General features: G+C 43.1%; 2 protein-coding genes across 3 annotated transcripts in view; both read right to left on the bottom strand.

Annotated features, from left to right (window-relative positions):
- The window catches only part of LOC308313518 (DENN domain-containing protein 5B-like), a 28,037-nt gene extending 19,093 nt beyond the window's left edge, over nt 1–8,944 (bottom strand). For both annotated transcript variants that reach the window (XM_080760674.1, XM_080760673.1), the window contains exons 1-3: nt 8,730–8,944; nt 2,460–2,569; nt 250–967 (exon numbers count right to left, since the gene is read on the bottom strand). In XM_080760674.1, coding sequence (XP_080616800.1) covers nt 250–967; nt 2,460–2,569; nt 8,730–8,838 — 937 coding nt within the window. In that variant the 5' untranslated portion in view covers nt 8,839–8,944. The remainder of the gene's footprint in view (nt 1–249; nt 968–2,459; nt 2,570–8,729) is intronic.
- Nucleotides 8,945–9,497: 553 nt separating this feature from the next.
- armc10 (armadillo repeat containing 10) lies at nt 9,498–15,289 on the bottom strand. The gene is made up of 6 exons (XM_080762422.1): nt 14,759–15,289; nt 14,368–14,513; nt 13,281–13,415; nt 12,993–13,169; nt 12,625–12,696; nt 9,498–12,095 (listed from the first exon to the last, which is right to left on the bottom strand). The coding sequence occupies exons 1-6, from the start codon at nt 15,024–15,026 to the stop codon at nt 11,844–11,846; spliced, it is 1,050 nt and encodes a 349-aa protein (XP_080618548.1). The 5' UTR covers nt 15,027–15,289; the 3' UTR covers nt 9,498–11,843.
- Between the last annotated feature and the right edge of the window lie 1,820 nt (nt 15,290–17,109).

Genomic DNA, 17,109 nt, shown 5'->3' on the forward strand with positions numbered 1-17,109 from the left:
GGGACATCAGCTGTTAAGATTAACAGCTGCGGTCGAGTAAAGTTAGAATGAGTTTGATGAATATTAATGAACTGCTCAACAGCAGTTGTGTTTTTGAGGGGTGCTATATACAGCTTTTGTCCCGACACGTCTCAATATTTGCCATTGACAATAAAAGGAGAAATTAAGTCAAATGTCTGCCAAATATGACGTAAATTTAACCAGATGATGTATGATGATGAATAATTTGGGACACCAGGATGGCGTTACCGTGAGAGTAGAGCAGGACCTGCATCTCCAGCAGTACGCAGGTGAGGAGCTGCACCATGTTGTCCACACCCAGCAGGGAGAAGGCCTCCCCGAGGGGATAGTCGCCCAGGGGGAGTTCTCCCGGGCCGGGCCGCTGGCACACAATGGGTCCCTGGACGCCGTGGAACCTCAGGGACCTGCCAGGCGGAGGCAAGGGCACCTCGTACAGGATGTTGTGGATGTAACTCTCCAGCGGGAGCGGGGGGGCCGTGTGCGAGGCGACCGCCTGGTGGAGCTGCCGCAGGAACTGCCGGGCGGCTTGCAGGAAGGGCAGCGGCGTGAGGAGGCAGAGGGCTTTGGACACGTACAGGGTGTCCCGCACCGGGTCAAAGGAGCCTGCGCAGCCGAGGCAGGCGGGCGTTCCCGGCAGAGACTCAGCGTCCGACTCGTCTAGGCTGCTCACCAGAGAGTCCATGCTGCAGGTGGATGGGGACGAGGCTGACGAGGAGGAGGAGGAGGATGAGGGAGAGGAGGAAGCAGATGAGTGGTGCTCCACGTGGTGCATCTGGTGGAGTGTCTGCATGGCGGTGATGACCTGGGCGTTCGTCACTTCCTCGTAGAAGGTGTGAACGAAGCCATAGGAGCGTGTACCGTCGTCGGAGGCGATGGTGAATGAGTGGAACTGAGGTTCGAGGCCGTCTGCCTGCGTGCGAAAGCCCAGGCCCCTTGGCATGCACAACTGAGGAGAGGGTGGTATGGGGCAAGGAGAGACGGAGGGATAATGGTAGAGGTAGATGAGGAGACAGAATGTTAACCCCTGAGAATGTCCTCAATGGCCAACCCTTTGGATAACACTTCCAAAGTTGAGATTTAATAATGGGGGTTACCATAATTAGGTCATCAAAGTCAAATTCATATGAGACTAATAAAAACCTCAAGCAAAGAACTTTTGCCCCGCAAAACAATATATTAATCAACGACCCGCCCGCCCCACGGCCCGCGAAAACAAAAAGTAGCATAAATTAAAGACCGGCTTTTCAACACCCAGCAAGTCTAGTCCATTCAATTGCTTTGGAGAGAGAGAGAGGGGAGGGGGCAGGGACGTGCAGAGGGAATTTGAAGGGCAGGAGCTGGAATTTGAAAAGGCATCTTCATTTTTATTTTACATTTCTACCCAGATTTTGAGGAATATCTCATTTTAAACACGAGGAAATGACCCAACCAGTCTGCCCTGTAGCCCAAATTACTGTGAATCAAAGTAAAATGAGCAGTTGCTTGCTTTGCTAAATTAAGGATTGCATAATCGCATTCCTGTCAGTCAGAAAGTTTGTGAAAATTGTGAAATGACACTGGACTACTTTATGAAAAACCCAGCGCAGGTCGCTCGTTATGAGAGAGAGAGAGAGAGAGGTTAAGTTGTCCCCCTTTCCTGTGTGAGTCGTAACAAATTATAACAGTATGTCATGTCACGTATGTGACTGTAAGTGTTATACTATCTGTCTCGGACCGGTTCACTTTACTCGTTTGGGTTGTGTGCGCACTGCAGCAGTGTAGCTCTCCACTCGAAATGAATTAATCTCATGTGCTCATTTTAGTTTTGATTGCGTATACTTCAACTTCGTTGCACGGCGGCGGTACTGCACACCCAAAATAGCCGCTCTCCAAGCTCACAATGCGTCGCCTGCGACGCGTTGTGAGCTTGTAGATCTGCTATAATTCTGAGTGTGCGCACTGTGCACGCCTGCACAGCACCGCGCTCAATTAAGAACGATTTGGTGCAGATGTACTCATTGCACTGATGACGGTCAGAGCCTCAGAACAGAGAGGGTACTTTTCTCCAAAAAGGTCAAAAAGGCAGGGGCTAAAGCGCCCTTTCATAAGCAACACATTGATGAACAAGAGAACAAGCTGATGGTTTCAGCAGGAGCAGTAGACAGTACACAGGAGAGCAGGTACCAGAATGCTTGTTTTCCTCCTTTTTTGGGAGGGGGGCCCGCTGTAGAATAGATATACGCTGAGACAACATGTAGTCCAGGAAGTAAGTGAGCCCAGTGTCCATGACATCAGAGACACTGGGCTCACTGCAAAAATGTAAAATTTCTAAAACCACATATTACACACATAAAGACCCCCAGGAAAGTGTTCTAAATCTTCTAACCGTCATTAACATATATTTTTTGGCAAAAAGGTGTCATCTGTCAGGATAACAGAAAGTCCAGTTAGTATCTCACCATGTTAACAGCATGTTTATTGAAGGGGTTCCTGTCTGTACTCTCAGGATAATGCACCAACACTTTCGACTTAAAGGATCTTCGGATGGGACTCTGCTCAAAGCCTTCCCCTGAGAGAAGAGGAGCGTTTTAAGGAGAGAGAGAGAGAGAGGTGAGGGAGAGGGGAGGGAGAGGGGAGAGAGAGCATGGTGTCATATTACCATGGAGCAATATGTCCTTCATTTATCACTTCAGAAAACAGAATTCATGACGAGAGGACATTAGAGGGCAGATGGGACAGACAGACAGACAGACAGACAGACAGACAGTGCTTTGATTCATGGAAAGGACAGCACAGCCTTGTCTGACACCAGCTTCTCTGTGTTGTCAGCAAAACAGAGGTGAGACTGTAGGGACAATTCTGCAGCAAAGGGAGGGGGAAGAGCTCACAGGAGTTATGTAACTCAACTAATTACCATAGAAATAGACTACTAGAGAGGCCAACACAGCACCCCCATTGCCATCATTTTGCTGTAGGAAGCCCTTTCATCTTCTAGGAGTGAATCAAAACAAAACTTCATCATCATAGTGAACATTGTGTTCTGAAGGGAGACTATGAGATTATTACAATTATAACATAAGATGACTAAATTTGGACTAAAGTCATGAAATAAATCTAATTTCATTCCCTCGAATCCCTCGTGAGTGTGCCAGTTCCTGTGAGTATAGTGTGTATTCCGTCACTGCCAACCCATACTGATGGTCTTGTGGAGGGTGTACCTACACGTGTCTCACCTGACAGTGAGGACTGAGGAGTTTTACCAGGAGGATACAACACCTGCAGAGGAACACACTGTTCTTCTGATGGGATAAAGCAGACCTTTTAAGCAGTTAACCCAGCTGTGCTCAAGCAAGGTCACAGAGAGACAGAAAGATTTCTATAGTGTCTGAAAAAGTAGTGACACGTCAGAGCTCTCCAGGACAGACGACCCCTCTGGCCTGCTTCAAGGGGCGCCCGACCAACGGACTGATATGATCGAACAATCTGATTCGTGAATCTGTGTGAATATGTAAATAAGATACTCAATATGTTTGCCAATTCAAATATACATCATGGAAAAACTAACATTCATTATTTGACTACAAAAGGACAAGTTCTATTAAAAAAATGGGAAAAGTGGGATCACTTCCGATAGATAAAATGGGTCTTATCTGTTTACAAACTAATGTCCAGTGGTCAATGTCTCATATTCCCATATTCTCCTGAACTTTGACCCAGGCCGGATCATTCATATTGTCACCTTATGCTCCATATCATCATTTTACTCTTGGCCTACTGCCTGTTTATACAGCGTTGTTCCTAATCATCCTAAATGTCATGTCATTCAGGTTTATGGCCAAAATATGTTTTCATCTGTCCCATTTAATATCTTGCTGATTCCTTATTCAGTCTCCATGTTGTCTGCCACCAGCCACAAACGTGCAATAATGAAGTGTCTATTATGGTTTGAGACTGCACGTATTTGACCTTGGCCGAGTGAGATAGCTGCTCACTGAGTTAGGGAGTGTTCTTTCTCTGCCGAAAGTTCGGTGCAGGGAAAGTTATCTACAGGTTGCCTGGCAACGCCTGCCTAGGCGCTCTTCAGGCCTCAATGGGCATCAATGACTGAACCAAGGAAGATGAACTCTGCGTCGCTACGCCATCCTCATCATCTAGGCGTTGCACTAATGAAAGAGCGCCAACACTGGTTTTGTCATCTGACATTGCGGACATGAAACATCTACAGCCAATGAACATTATATCAACAAATCTGACGTGATCTGCAGTATTTAGCCTGGAACAAATACTGTGAAGAGGAGTTCAGTTCGGAAGTTTAGTTCAGCTTCGGGTTCTTTTGGAATCAACAATTGATTATTCTAAATTATGGATGTAAATACTATTATCTGAACCATGTAGCACATTCTCTATGTAAATTGACTTTATACCTACTAAAATAATTGTTAAACCTTAAACTCTCTCCGATCTTTATTTCATCTGCCTCCAAATCATTTTTTAAGGTATGTTTCTATTTTTCGTACAGTGATGGTCATTTAAAGAGCTATTCCCTCATTATAAGGTAAATACAGCACAGTATTTAATTGGTCTCCCTGCTGAGTTATTGAAGTTATAGATTTATATGTTTTCTTAATTATACAGTCCTTTCAAAGCTATCTTCATTAAAAGATGGATTATATTTTTATATCCATCAACTTCCTCCAGCCCATTGCAAGTATTGCATGTATTAAGCAGAATTTCAAACATTGTTTTTATTGTGTATTGTAATATATGAAAAATGAAGCTCTTTGTGTGTATTTTTCCTTTTTTTCCCTTGTTTTTTGGAAAAGTGAAAAATAATATATATGTTTGCCATTTCTAAGGGGATGGTCTTGTACTTGTACTCTGTATTCCTCAGTTAATGTAGCTGCATTTTGCAGAGCCTCACTGTTGAACATCTATGGTTGACATAGCTGTCATAATCACACGTGGTAAGTAAGGAAAAGGTGCTACAGAAGAAATTATCCACTCTACTTTGACGTACATGGCATGCAATCTATATTTAGCAATATCCACCTGCCACTGATGACGCACAGCAAACCGCAAATGAAGCTGTACATTCAGCACACAAGTGATTTGAAATCTCATACAGTGAAAGGGTGCCAGACGAGTGGGTAGCAGAGAGAAGCTTAGTGTGTTCTTAAGAGACAGGGGAAGTGATACGTGACACCATGTGACATCCAGAGTTCACAGACAGTCACAGTTGAGGGTTTATTCAATGATGACTAGCCAAGCTGAAATGTTTAAAAGGCACACGGGTGAAACAGAGAGATTGACCTCAGTAAAAGACATCTACTGTAGTTGCCATAGCAGCCATTTCCGCTGTGTTACCATGGTTGTTGAGGACGGCAGTCGGGCGGAAGCGCGTCAATTGACTGCTTCATCTTAAATTTCATCAGCTGACCCATTTAAAGCCCTCCCTTCTTCCCACCCTGTCTATTCTGCTCCCTACCTTCTTTCATGCTTTACGAACAGACAAAGAGGGAGGGGGGATGTGGACTGTTTCTGTTTTGGTTATTCAAAGCTTAATTGGTTGTTCCAGTTAGGCTGGAATTATCATATTGTCACTACCATTATGCATGCAGGATTTCCCTTTAGGCTACTACCACACAGATCTACTGTGCAAAAGGACACCGAGCGCTCTGCATGAGGTAAATGGTGCATTTATATAGCACCTTTATCCAATATGCTTGATAATGTGCATTTCATTCACCAACCTTCTCAGTTTTGGGATTTGGTGACTTGCTTAAAGACATACTGTATAGTCCATTTCTTAGATTGCTCCTCATATCATGTTATTGTGAGATCCTTGTCATAACTGCGTCCTGTAAATCTACATCAAGGTACAGTAGGCTGTGGAGCAACAAACACTAAATGAGTTTCATAGAGCTTTGCATGGTGAGAGCTTCAGAGAAATTAATGTCAGTCCCTAAAAACAGGCCCACATTAATGATTGAACAGGCATAGAGGTCAAATCTGTGAACCCTTCCATCACATTCAATCACATCATTAGACGGGCCAGAGAGATACAGCAACAGAGAAATTATAATGACAGCCAGTGCCAACTGGCATTCAATTGGGAAGTGGATCACTCAGCCAACTGGAAGCCCCATATCTTGGCATCATGAATTGTGAGTGTCCAATGAGGGAAATTCACAAAAACGTTGTCCCTTGTAACCTGGTGATAGAACCTATGTTTAGTAAGCAGTTTGTAGCAGGGTATTTCAAGTAAGACACATTTATACTTCAAATAAGACAATTAAGCCATCTTAGAAAAACTCCTAATACATTATGCAGTGAGGAAGCAGTTGTCTTGCCTTGATTAAAACCAATAGATCTTTATCTTTATGCCATTATAGGACAGGAGGCTGACAGGAAATGGGAGAGATGGGGAGTGAAATGCAGCAAGGGCCGTCGGGATCGGGACTCAAACCGAAGTCTCTAACTCGAAGGCTGCAGTGTAGCCTAGGTGCCCGGACCGTTACGACAGCAATATATAATTTGTTGACCAGGATCCTTGATCCAAAACGTTCTAGTTCTCCCCCTCTCACACTAAATCACTAAATCTCTTTACCTATGTTTGCAGAATGTTCGCCTATTGTGACATGCCTAAAATAGGGGCTAGGGTTCATGTGGGTAAACTGTTTCTGGGATTCTACCCTTCACAGATGATATCATCCCCTGTGACAGTCATCTGGCCTGAGCCAGGCCTGAAGCCCTGGGCAGGCCAGCATTCCAACAGAGATCGTCATGTGAAATTTTCTGCAGAAAACACAGTGGCATCTATTGAGAAGCCAACAAGAGCAGATTGTCTCTCGGCAATCAATCATCAAATACACATGCACACCACGTACACACACGTGCGCGCACCCTCGCACACACACAGTTTATTGTTCAAATGTACAGGCGACTGAAGACAATAATCCAGAAACAATAGCTATCACAAATACACAATGTGACACACACACACACACACACACACACACACACACACACACACACACACACACACACACACACACACACACACACACACACACACACACACACACACACACACACACACACACACACACACACACACACACACACACACACACACACACACACACACACACACACTGAAAAGAGCAGCCCCCTGCTGCAGTGGAGATGAGATGACCTGCTGTTACATAAGCAGATTGGTGGAGCTTAAATATTCCAACTAGAGTCTGTGTCAAACTCTGCAAGAAGCTACCTTTCACTGTCCTCTCAATGGTAGGTTAAATAAACACCAGTTCACAATAGGAGATGCAATGCACATCCATTTTGGCAAAACAATTAAGTATCAGAAGGACAGAGTTTGTTAAATAAAAGACCAAGACAACAATATTTATATTATACTCCATTATACCCTTTAACATCCAATGTAGGTGTCATCCTAAAAAAGACATGGTGTGACGCCCCCTGTGACACCACACCACGTCCCAGAGGGGAGGATGTGCTCTACATAAGGAGACAATCTTCTGCTGAGAGAACACAGCGCCTTCCTACTCCTTGTCAGAATACAGGGTGTGACTATTGTGATGGGAGATCCATGACTCACATCTTAAACAGGGATACGGTAGCAGAGACTGAGACAACCATAGTACGCTGCTGATATGGTTCACAACTTCTCACACACACACACACACACACACACACGTGAATCTCTCCTCAGCACCCTCCCGCTTTATCCTGGCGTAAACAAAGACATGTCCCTTTTTGCAACTGACGGCTGAGACAGAAAGCGAGCCATGATGATGATGTCTGTTGTAACAATACAATCCATCACACAGACTAACAAAAGGACACGTCATTGTGTGTATGTCATCATCACTGTGGTAACACGAAACCAATGCCACCAGTACAGTATCTCCCCTGGCTGCTGCCTTAGCTCTGCCTCTTAGACCTCCTCATTGACATGCAGTCATTGAGCACTGGTTTGTGTGACTTTAAAGTCATTTTGGGACATATCATGGTGCTCTCTCTGTCACAGACAGATGATAAAATAGGACCATCCAGGCTCTGATTTAATAGAGATTATGGTTGCTTTTTGAGGTCTGGAAGGGTCTAATCTGAGATATCACAAGCACGGTGTGCACACACACATACACACACACACACACACACAGTCCAGCAGCTTCATGTGTTATATGGAGCATCACATCAGTGAACAGGACTCTTCTGTTTTCTTGAGAGCTTGAACAGATTTATTTTATCGAGTCTGACATTTGCATATCAGACCGATAAAATAAATATGACACTAATGACAATCTTGATCCAATGCCACAAGCTAGAATAAAAAATGTCTTGAATAAAAAATCACAAACATAACATCCAATTACATTCATTGACACCAATAGAAAAACCAATGCAAGTAATAAACAACAAGGTGCATAGCATAGTCCTACATTGATTGATTATTATCAAACAACAATAATCATGAACGATTTCCCCATGTAGCCGAGTCGACGTTATAAATAATATGATTGTATATTAAAGACAGTAAGCCATCTAACACGGTCCCCAATAAACAATAAACGCTTTCCCATCCCCAAATCTGTTATTAGGCCTATATCCAAAATATTATGTCATCAGCCTTAGTAAGCAAACGGACATTCTACATTGATTTTCTCGGTGCGTTTTGCTGTTTGTTTATTTCAGTCAGAGTTTACCTGCTAAATCATCGGGTTCAAGTCCAGTCTCCGTATCTACTCCGCACACAACAAAATAGTGGGCGAAGCGACATGAAGCCGATCCCGTGGCCGTGGCAATTCCGTTCATCGTTGTTGTTACACAGGGTCGATCGGTTCACTTCTACTTCACACTGTGGATGATCATCATAGCTGTTGGTGGTGTGGTGTGAAAAAATTACCACTGGTCCTTTTACTTTACGTCTTACCCCACCACGGCAGTGACGGCACGCCGCGATGGATGGTTCGCTGTCAGCTTGCACTTGCGCTGCTCAGTGGAGTGATTGTACTGTGTTGTAGTAGTTGTGTAGGCTATCTTGGTCAGCATTTGTTCTAAGGGGGAGGAGGCTGTAGGGCTGTGCAGCCTGTGCGTGTTTGTGTGACAGTGTGAGACAGTCATTACAAGTGATTTAATCCAGTGTCTCGATTTTTTTTTTTTCCATTTCCGTATCATCCGTCTGTGTTTTTATCCCATATTGATGTGTAAGTGTAATCTATTTGTAAGTTAAAGAAAGGGACAACATGATATACATGATACCATGATATAAAAAAGACCTATTTGGTATATCATGTTGTATGAGAAATGGGAACAAATTTTGTTCCCATTTCTCCAGTTATGTAACCCCGACAGAAACCAAATTCTAACTATTCATATTTCACGATTGTACGATTTTTAAAAGAACCTATAGAGATAAAAGGAGACAATAATATAATGTAGGCCAAATGACACAAGTGAAATAATAAAACAGAATATTTTTATTGAACAAGCAGACAAAACAAATATACAGGTATGTATTGCCTTCCTAGAGCAACAAACTCAAATAAAAATAAATATTCAATATAAGCTACGACTACGTAAGTAAATGCCCCCCCCCCGCTACCATATCTGTCTTGGTTTAACATATGCCTGAGAAGTTGGATTCAGGTCCATTAAGTGTCCATACATCAAAATTGTGCAGCATTTACATACACCTGGACTGGCTCATCATGTCATAAAATGGTCACTTTAAAAGAAACCCCATTCAAAACACAAATATATATATTTTACATGCAAACAAGAGGTTTGACAGGCCCCACACCCCACCACATTCTGTAAACAATCTAGTGTACAGTCAGTATATATGAAGGCAGCAGTGTGGGTCCACAGCTCCAGTTCTCCAGCTAGGCAACATGTGGTTCTGTCATTTACCATCTCATGACAGCAGGGCAGTACACAAGCCTGGGATGTGACTAGATCTCAGTAATTTTCCATGAAAACAAAGATATATTTCCAAAGGAAGAATAAATATCACACATGTGAAATGTGTGCGTCACTGTTATTCAGTGCTTTGGTAAAGGTGCATGCATTATCTTTTGTCAAATTTGTAGTGACAAAGAAACAAAACAGAATCCAGTGTATAAATGCTATAGGTTATCCTTATCGGTATGGACCAGCGTTTTCAGTATGAGCACTGGAGCTGTGCATCCGTCTCAAAGGTATGTGCAGTAAGAAACCATCTTTCTAGCAGAATGACTCTTCACAGACCAGGCATAGTAAATTGGAAGCTTTTGTACAGGTTGTAGTGACCACTTCTCATTCCATTTTTGGCAGTGTGTTTGGGTTGAAGTATTTCTCTTGATGCCTTTGCAGGCAAAGATGGCACAGTGGAACATTGCAGGCCAACTGCATCTGACAAACAGGCAGCAGCAGTAGGTCAATTCTCACAAAAGTGTTGAGTGAGAGATTGGGAGATTGACAGGGAAAATTACTCAACCTCACCTTAACCTAGAGATCTTGAGGATTTGGAGGCAGGGATGATTAGGAAATGTAGCACTTTGCACGCAAAATGTAGTATTTGTCAAAGATGGTCAGTAGACCATGTTCACATGGTGGACATCTTGCTATATGAAATGCCACGCCGTTGCCACCATAGACAAAGAAAAGTAGATGTCTCCTTCGGCTCTGGGCCGTCTGTATCTCACAGGACGCACGCAGAAGCTTACCCAACTTCCACGTGGGTCACAGAAGGGGACGTTGGTAGACACGCTGAGATTGGCCACTATGGCCAGTGGCAGCGTGCCTTCCTTACTTCCGTTTGCAGTTTGCATTGCAGTATAGAGCTGAAAAACTGAAAATAATAGAGGGGTGCTTTCAGGTTGATGCTGACAGAACTATGGTTAATGCTAGGGCTAGGCAATATATCAATATTATATAGATATTGTGATATGAGACTAGATATCGTCTGGTTAAAGGCTGCATTACAGCGACTAGACCTGTACGTGCCCGTCGGCCTCTGGCCTACTTGGGAATGATGCAACTTGGGAACCTAATAATACCCAGTGTCAACTAGTCATAGCACAAGTTTTAACTATCTGTCTGTGTCCCTTTTGTGCCCTATATGGAGATCTCTGTAGTATGCAATACCCTGTCTGTCTGTCTGTCTGTCTGTGTCCCACATGGAGATCTCTGTATCTGTCTGTCATGGAGATCTCTGTATCTGTCTGTGTGCCTGTGTCTAAAGAGTGCAAATTGACTGTGAAAAGTGGACTGGTTAAGTAATCAATTGGCAGGTGTGGGGTTGCCATGGCAATCAATTGGCTAAGGCAGAGGCTGGACATTGGGCTAATTTGGCCCACTGGCAGAGACTGACCAGAGCCTTTTGTGGTGTTTGTGGACAACCGTGGGTCCAACCGACTCGATGCCGGGCACTGCACTCCCTATGGGGGTGTGGAACGCCCATGTTGCAAGGACAGGAGTTGCATGGCGAATCATTGTTGCTGTTTTGCAGAGCGTATAGTCCTTCCTGCAATTTACCCCAGTCTAATCTGGGTACAACCCACTACTTTGCTGCATGTCATTACCCACCTTCTCTCTCACGTCTTCCCTGTCTCTCTCTCTCACTGTATGAAATTAAGCTACAAAAAATGTAATTATAATAATAATGTGTAAATACCAAGTCATCCCCCCAATATATCGATCAATGTTTTATATAATGACATTATATTTTGACCATATTGCCCAGCCCTAGGTGAGTGATGGTGCGTCATAAAGCTCTGGGAAAGGAGGGCATCCGAGTAAAAGTTGTGGAAGCAAAGCCCTCCCGCTGCTCTGCCTTTCTATGCCAAAATACAGGCCACCTGGGCCTGGACCTCCCCATCAGGGTGTGAGAGCAGCTGGACCAGCCTGCTGTGGAGTGGAGAGGACTCATCTAGCAGAACCCGAAACAGACAGTCCCGTTTCCTCCTCAGTTCATCAGCCACCTGGGCAGAGGGCCTCCAGGCCTTCAAGTTACTTGCAAAATTAAGCAACCGCAGAAGCACGGATAAGGTTGTCCGTGCATCGAACAGGAGTACAACGGAGGATGGCACCTGAGACAAGAATAAAGGAAAAGGAATTTCCATAAGTTCTAGTAGCTCACAACTAATTTTAAAATACTTCCAAATTATACTGGAACTCCCCATGATATTTCCATTATAATCACAATAAGACACTGCTATGCTTTATTAAAATTGAGGGTGAATCTGCCTGCAAATCACTGGCAACTGAATTACATAACAGCCCGTGATATATAAATTATACCATGACTACATGCATGTAAGGCACTCCAAGTCATGCCAACAGATAGCAGCAGGTAGCAGCCGTGATATAATCACAATGACAATACTACTCCAGTATTATTGCTTAAATACGGTTACTAATGGTGAGCAATATGTTTGAAAGTAAGGATCCCATTCACATCACACAATACACAAGATCAAATAACTTCAGAACAGAAGTCATAAGGACATTTCTGGTTTGATGAAAGCTTACTTGGATTTACTACAAACAATCAAAAAAATAAAACAAAACAAAAACATTCATCAGCATGTTGTTAATTTAGGGGAAAATAAATCCTACCTGAGCTTGTACAATGTCATCCATCATATCTGGATTAGATGATAAATTTACAAGGACTTTCAAAGCTTGAATCTGAAAAGCAAACCATTGTAATTACCAACAGATTATTGGGAAGTTTTTACCAATTGTCTCAGAACAGGTGTGATTCATTATAGATTATGATATATGCGGTACCTTTTAACCACGTAAGCCATGTGAAAATACCCATGTTCGATATTTTTGACATTTATTTACATTTTCTCAAAAATGTATGAATGTATGTTTTGTTTAATTTTCACCTATGACATGACCAAAATAATAGGGATGCCAGGGTTAAAGTAAACATCCACAGGTCAGGTATGATGAAAAAAGGGAAGGGGCCAACTAACCTGTAACGCCTCACTGCTCACAATGAGCAGAGAAAGTAAAAGAGTGACTGATCCCTTCAGCAGGTGATGGTAATTGTCTGTGACAGAAAGGTTGGTCAGCAGCCGAAGGGCTGCTAGCTGAAGTTCAGAATTCACTGGAGACATCTCGATCAGCTCCAGCACTTGTGGTACATAAACCTACAAAAGGCAAGAGATCATGAGCCTGTCGTGTCCAACATGTTTGAATGCATAAATGGCTGGATATACCAGAATTCAAGTGGCCACATTCAATGTGATAACCACAATCACCTTCAGGTGGTCTTGGTTTTGAATATTCATGCTCAAATTATTCAAGGCGTTCAGAGTTTGTACTCTAACTTCCGGCATGGGATCTGAAAGGAAGCCAGCAATGACGTGAAGACCTCCAAATTCTCGGATGAGATCCTGAGTGAGGAGCAGAGCAGAATAACATTTTGGGAGTAACAAAGCTGTGTCACACACATATGTCAAAACTCAAATGTATACTGTATGCATCAGTTAGGAAGGATTATAAGGGAAATAGTGGAGTTAAATAGCACAAATAACTGGTACAACTACAAAACAACCGCTTACAAAGCGGTTGTTCAGCCAGTGCCATGTTTTCCCAATGCAATCTTACAGAAGCACTGCTACGCATACGGACAGGGGTTGACTGGACTACATTTTTGAGGGGCGCCCGTCCTATATACAGGTTTAATGTTTGTTTTTAGTTCAATGTATATATATATATTTTATATTTCTTTATCCCAAGATTTTGTAACCCATTTATCACCCTTGTGTCAATTATCTAATGTGATCCTGGGCTCTATACACACCCTCCATCAACCTGGGGGGGCAGCGGACTGACCTCATGCTTCCTTCTATGCATGAGGAGTCCAAGCTGCTTCTTTTCACCTGACAGGGAGGAGTTTCCCTGGTTGGACATAGCGTGGAAGGAACACGTTCCTTTCCCCTCCATCAGGCGCCCCGGCTGGCCAGGGGGAGGCACTTTAGAGAATTGGAGGCAGTTTAGTGTTTTTTAAAAACACCATTGACAATGAAGAGAATTGAAATTAATGTTTGTTTTGTCCCTAACAAAAACATTAAATCCCATTAACAATTTGTTTGTTTTGACAGGTTTTTTTTTACATCATTACATCACCTGAAAAAAGAATTGTTCTTATAAGTGAATAGACATGGATTAGATGACCATTGAATAAACTAACATTTATAGCTGCTCCAAGCTATACGAATTCCCTCCTCGATGTTGTAAGATGATAAGAGCCCCCCTCACTTCACACGGATGTGATTTTTATTAAATCCTTCACATTTTTGTTCAGTCCGTTGTTCTTGTTGATAGGGCAAAGATTGAATATACCTGGTTTACAGTAAAGGCAGAACTGTTCCCTAAGGTAAGTAGGATCTGAGCTGTGTCAGATGGATTACTGCTGGACTGAAGAAGTGACAGCAACATTTTCAGATGCTGCGATTCCAGGCTCCCGGGTGTCTTTGAGATGATGTCACCTATAGAACAAAATAATATATTTATTCTACATGATGACGAATGTGAACAATGTCGTTGAAATGTCGTTTGAATTGTAACCATTCTACATACTGTGAAATAGACATTTCAATCAATCAAAACAAAACACGGATTGGATTGTGGATTAAATTCAGCCCCTATAGCTGTGAGAGACCAACTTTGAAAACCTGACACTTTATAATAACGTCATCTTGCTAGAGTAGAGATATTATTAAGCTATACGTACTAGATGAAACGTCCTCGGGACTGTCACCCCCACGGGGACGAACCATCTCCAGACCCGACACTTTGGCCAACAGGGTCCCGGGTTGTAAGGTTACTTCGCCGGGTCGGCTACTTTTGACAGCCCGACTTTCATTGGCAGCGTTCTTCTTGTTCCTGAAGTTCTCTCCACTGATCAGTTTATAGATCCCATAGGAGGCTCCAGCCCCGGCTACGATCCCAAGCAGCGTCTTCATATTTCCCAGCTTGGGAGTGACACCGCCATCACCCATGCTGCTGCGTGATCTCTGGTACCCAGCTGATGCTAGCTATAGTAACTAGCTAGCTGGATCAACAAATGTTTAAACCTGTTTCAACCTTGTGAATCAAATGCCCTTTCTAATACGACCACCCCGGGCTTCTAATTCGCTAGCGTTGAGAATATTCGAGCAAAAATCGTTCTAACCCAACCAGACGCATTTTGACACTGTCATAAGCTCACTTTCAACAACACGACTAGCAAGAGTTGTCAACAACACTTTATGCTCCGTTTTGGACTCCCAACTCCCAAGCAGACACAGACAGCTGAGCTGCGCTGATACAGTGGCCGACCAAAAGTTTCACAGAGTTGGCTGAATCCCACAGGCTGGAACAACTATCAAGTATTGTACTGTACTACGCTGTACTAACATTGCTGCTGACGCTGTAGTGGTCAGTGTGTGTGTGTGTGTGTGTGTGTGTGTGTGTTGCCATGCTGAAGTGGACATACAGACAGGGCACACATTGCTGTGCAATGCATTGGAGTGTAGGCATACTCACTGTACTGTACTGTTGTACTTACTGAACCGTACTGTACTGTACTGTAGGCTACTAGTCTGTACTGTGCCATACTGTACTGCACTGTTTGGTACTGTACTGTAATGGTACCATACATACTGTACTAGTCACTCTGTAGTCTGTACTGTAGAGTCTGGAGTCTATGCAGAAGATGTCAGAACATATTGTGATGTCATAACAGGCCAGCTCCATATATGGAGATCTAGGGCCTCAAAAAAGAAGATGAAAAAAAGACTCTAGGGCCTCTGTCCAGAGCCTGCCCTGGGCAGAGGCCTTTTGTGGCGGTTCTGGACAACCGTGGGTCCGACATGGAGTCTAGATGCAGATGTCAGAACATAATTGTGATGAGCCATATGAGCCATAATATGGAGATATAGGGATGATCAGGATGGTCCAGAGCCTGGGCAGAGCTTTTGTGCTGGTTCTGGACAAACGGCTATGCGACGGACTCGACACCGGGCACCGGTGGGGCGAACGATTCGAGTTACGTGGATTACAGATCAGACATACAGAGATGTGGCGCATTTATATATATATATATATATATATATATATATATATATATATATATATATATATATATAATCGTCTCTGTCCGGAGGAAAACTCATAATTCCATTTTTGAGGTTCTTGATTTTTTTTTCCCATAAATCAGTGCTATTGAACACCCTTTACATCTGTGTGTTGTTTCGAACATATTGAACCAATGGAAAGTAGTAAAAAAAGCATTGGACAAAACCTCAGAACTCCATTGGACCCTCAAACTGTTTGCTAAAACAGCTAACTCCACCACCTCTCTCCTATCCTTCTCATGCAAGTTATTGACAATATCTAATGTCACAACACCAACTTTGATGAGGCAGTATTGCATCGTTTAAAAAACATAAAGTTTTATTCATTTCCTTAAAAATGTATATTTTTCATTTCCTGAAAAATGAACATTTTGGAGTTATGATGTTTCATCCGGACCTCTACTTTATTAAATCCCTTGGAACATCTTAGTTGGCCAACATGTTTTCGGAGGGGGGGGGGGGTGTACCCAGTGTACCGGTAGTTACCAGGCAACAGTAAACTATGAGCTGACAGTTCGTAGGCTAAAGTTAGGCTATCTTTGAATAATTGCCATCATTTATTTTTGTATACCTGGATATTCTCCTTTCATCATTGCATAATATGGCATCTTTACAAAACACAGAGTCTGCTCCGAGAGAGTACATACAGTTCTTGCCACAGATATATGAGGTAACGTTATATAGATAGCCAAAGTAACAAGTTTACAAAACGTTAACGTTCTCTGTGCTAATGTGTCTGTCAAGTGTCAACTCGCTACAACTACAGTGTTTTCTGTTCTGTCAACAGGCCTTATTGGCGGCTTCTTCCCTATCTTGTCCCGAAGACCCATTACGTGTTCTTGAAAGTCAACTTATGGCCTTTCAGGGACATCTGAATGTGGACTCCATTGACTGGTAGGTGCAACATGTGAAATTCCATAATTGGACACTTGGTGGCCCACTTTGTCAAGTTTTTAAAGCACCAGCC

The sequence above is a fragment of the Protomyctophum bolini genome (genome assembly GCF_963924005.1).
Source record: "Protomyctophum bolini genome assembly, chromosome: 4".
Classification (NCBI taxonomy): domain Eukaryota; kingdom Metazoa; phylum Chordata; class Actinopteri; order Myctophiformes; family Myctophidae; genus Protomyctophum; species Protomyctophum bolini.

Coding starts and splice junctions, on each gene's coding strand:
- armc10 (XM_080762422.1), bottom strand. CDS start 15,026: ATGGGTGATGGCGGTGTCACTCCCAAGCTGGGAAATATGAAGACGCTG. Junction 14,514..14,758: donor TCCCGAGGACGTTTCATCTA/GTACGTATAGCT, acceptor TTTGTTCTATAG/GTGACATCATCTCAAAGACA. Junction 13,170..13,280: donor AAAACCAAGACCACCTGAAG/GTGATTGTGGTT, acceptor TGCCTTTTGTAG/GTTTATGTACCACAAGTGCT.